The 3,207-nt window shown below is 50.5% G+C and overlaps 1 protein-coding gene across 1 annotated transcript in view; it reads left to right on the top strand.

Annotated features, from left to right (window-relative positions):
- LOC107109986 (interleukin-27 receptor subunit alpha-like) overlaps positions 1 to 3,207 on the top strand; it is a gene marked incomplete at its 3' end in the record, with an annotated part of 23,080 nt that overhangs the window by 15,049 nt on the left and 4,824 nt on the right. Inside the window, exon 7 of the mRNA XM_015410695.1 lies at positions 3,137 to 3,200. Coding sequence (XP_015266181.1) covers positions 3,137 to 3,200 — 64 coding nt within the window. The remainder of the gene's footprint in view (positions 1 to 3,136; positions 3,201 to 3,207) is intronic.

Here is a 3,207-nt window from a genome sequence, read left to right as displayed (position 1 = left end):
AGAAGAAGAAGAAGAGATTGGATTTATACACCGCCCTTCACTCGGAGTCTCAGAGCGGCTTACAAACTCCTTTCCTTTCCCCTCCCCACAACAGGCACCCTGTGAGGTAGAAGAAGAAGAACTTGGATTTATACCCCGCCCTTCACTACCCAAAGGAGTCTCAGAGCAGCTTACAAACTGCTTTCCCTTCCCCTCCCCACAACAGACACCCTGTGAGGTAAAAGAAGAAGAAGAAGAGATTGGATTTATACACCGCCCTTCACTCGGAGTCTCAGAGCGGCTTACAAACTCCTTTCCTTTCCCCTCCCCACAACAGGCACCCTGTGAGGTAGAAGAAGAAGAACTTGGATTTATACCCCGCCCTTCACTACCCAAAGGAGTCTCAGAGCAGCTTACAAACTGCTTTCCCTTCCCCTCCCCACAACAGACACCCTGTGAGGTAAAAGAAGAAGAAGCGATTGGATTTCTACCCCGCCCTTCAGTACCCAAAGGTGTCTCAGAGCGGCTGACAAACTCCTTTCCCTTCCCCTCTCCACTCAAACTGAGAACAGTTGGCCTGAATTGTTTTTGGTGGGGGCAGAGCTGGTATCCTCGTTCTGTAAGGTGGGTCAGCTGTTGGGGTCCAGGGCTTCTGGTTAGACCCATTGCTGCCGACCTTGCTAGCCTTCTCCCCCCTCCCATGCTCCCAGCCACACATGCTTCTCGGGGACACCAAGGAAAGAGTTGCGGGCCATGCAGGTAGCGGTGAGCATGGGTGGCAGAAGGTCTTGCAAACTGACACAGGACCTCCCAAAACCTGGGGCTGGTCCCGGGTGGAGGGGCACTTGGTGCGAAAGATTGGAGTGCAGAGCAGTTGCCCTGGATAAATCCAGTCTGGCTGGTCTTTGACTTGAGGCTTTTCACATTTCTCATTTTCCTCGCTTGTAAGTTCCTGTTTTGTTAAGTCCGTGCTTAACAAAATAGCCAGAGAGTGATTTCAGCAAAACTCAGGTTTATTTCAGCTCACGCCAATGTTGGATCAGGCCAAAGGCCCATCCAGTCCAACACTCTGTATCACACAGTGGCCAGAAATACCAGTGCCATCAGGAGGTCCACCAGTGGGGCCAGGACATTAGAAGCCCTCCCACTGTTGACCCCCCCAAGCACCAAGATGACAGAGCATCACTTGCCCCAGAGTCCCTATCTATACCATGTGGCTCATAGCCACTGATGGACCTCTGCTCCATATGCTTATCTAATTCCCTTTTGAAGTCGTCCATGCTTGTAGCTGCCACCACTTCCTGTGTCAGTGAATTCCAAGTGTTAATCACTCTTTGGGTGAAGAAGTACTTCCTAGGTCAATTCGATATCACACCTCTAGAGGTCAATTCGATATCACATCCAGTGTTCCCTCTAAGCTGAGTTAGTGTGAGCTAGCTCACAGTCTTTTAGCCTCCGCCTCACACATTTTTTGCCTTTGCTCCCAAAGGATGGCTCCAGGGCAAGCTAATCGATGCAGCAGCCAAATCGTTCGCTTACAGTTTTAATTCCCGTTGCTCACCAAGTAGAATTTTTGCTCCCAAGACTCCACAGCTTAGAGGGAGCGTTGATCACGTTGGTTTACCTCCAGCACAGCTTCCCGCAGATTTAAACTGGAGGTGTTTTATGCCAGACACAAACCTGTGTGATATTGAGTCGGCCACTAGAGGGAGCAAAACGTGTACAGAACTGAAGGCCCCACCCCAAGAAACAGTAACTTGCAAGCACTGTTCCCTCTAAGCTGAGTTAGTGTGAGCTACCTCATAGTTTTTCAGCTTCCAGCTTCCAGATTTTTGCCTGAGCTCAGGAAGGCTGGCTCCAGAGCAAACTAATTTATGCAGTAGAGAAATTGCTCACTCACAACTTCAATGCCAGTAGCTCACAAAGTAGAATTCTTGCTCACAAGACTCCACAGCTTAGAGGGAACATTGCAAAGTTGCAAGGAAGGAAAATTAGAATGCGGAAAAACCCTTGGAATCTGTGTCCCTTTAGAAGAGGCCCGTTTCTAAGAGAGCCTACCAGACCTACCCATATGAGTAAACAGGGTGGGTAAAACAGGTGCCCACCCATTCTGGAAAGGCTTAAGCAAATCATAAGTGATAAAATTTTCACCTGGGGCTTTATGACTCCTCATTATTACTCCTTAATTGTAGAGATTGGGGATTTCATTTCGCCGATGGATATGGGGGCACTTCGCCTGACACCCACCAAGTGTTTCTAGGAAGCGGGTGGGACCAGGGAGGGCTTTTGCCCAACAAGGCTTCTGATTGGCCACTGGAGATTTGATGGGCTGTGCAGGTTTTTTGACGTGTCGCTTTGGCGACAGCTGCTGCCACAGCACAAGGATCCGTGCCGTGTTACTGGCATTACTGAAGTTAAGCCGTTAGGCAATCGTTTTGTGGCTGGCTCCGCCCCTTGCGGCAGCCATTTTGTGGCTGGCTCTGCCTCCTGCAGCAGTCGTTTTGTGGCTGTGGTCAGACTTCGGTTGGGAGGGCAACATCTCCTGGAGATTCCAGGCCCGAAAGAAGCTAAACTTGCTGTGACTAGGGCTGGGGTGTTTTCGGTGGCGGCTCCTTCCTGGTGGAATGAGCTGCCGGAGGAGATCCGGGCCCTGCGGGACCTTGTGCAGTTCCGCAGGGCCTGTAAGACAGAGCTCTTCCACCAGGCCTTTGGGTAGGAGCCGCCGCCATCGCCATCGCTATACCATCACCACGATGTACCATCCATCTACCGTATTCCAGGGGGTAGATGTCGCCTGACTGTGTTGGGGAATTACCGCTCCTGGCGCTCCCGCTATCAAGAACATTGGCTGCAAATGGGAGTTGCGGAACATTTAGTATAATACTTGTAGAGCTGAAGCACCAGTTTTTTTATATATGTATTATTGTTTTTATTGTGCTATGAATTTTTAATTGTTGTTAGCCGCCCTGAGCCACTGGGTAGGGCGGGATAGAAATTGCAAAATAAATAAATAAAATAAATAAAAAGGTTGGGGACCCCGGAGCCCAAGAGACTAAGGGCCACTTGGCTCTCCCCTTGGAGGTTTCGATAGGCCTTTCCTTGACCACGGGATTCCTGCCTCTTGCACCCCCTTTTTTCTCCTCCCCCAACATTGCAGGCTCTCGATCGAGAAGCGGCCAGAGGGGACATCCTGAACTACACCGTGGTCTTCTGGGACCGCCGCGAGAC

Source organism: Gekko japonicus, unplaced genomic scaffold (assembly GCF_001447785.1).
Source record: "Gekko japonicus isolate JY-2015 unplaced genomic scaffold, Gekko_japonicus_V1.1 scaffold6288, whole genome shotgun sequence".
In the NCBI taxonomy this organism is placed as follows: Eukaryota; Metazoa; Chordata; class Lepidosauria; order Squamata; family Gekkonidae; genus Gekko; species Gekko japonicus.
Note: the sequence above shows the minus strand (reverse complement) of the source record. Positions and strands in the feature narration are given on the sequence as shown.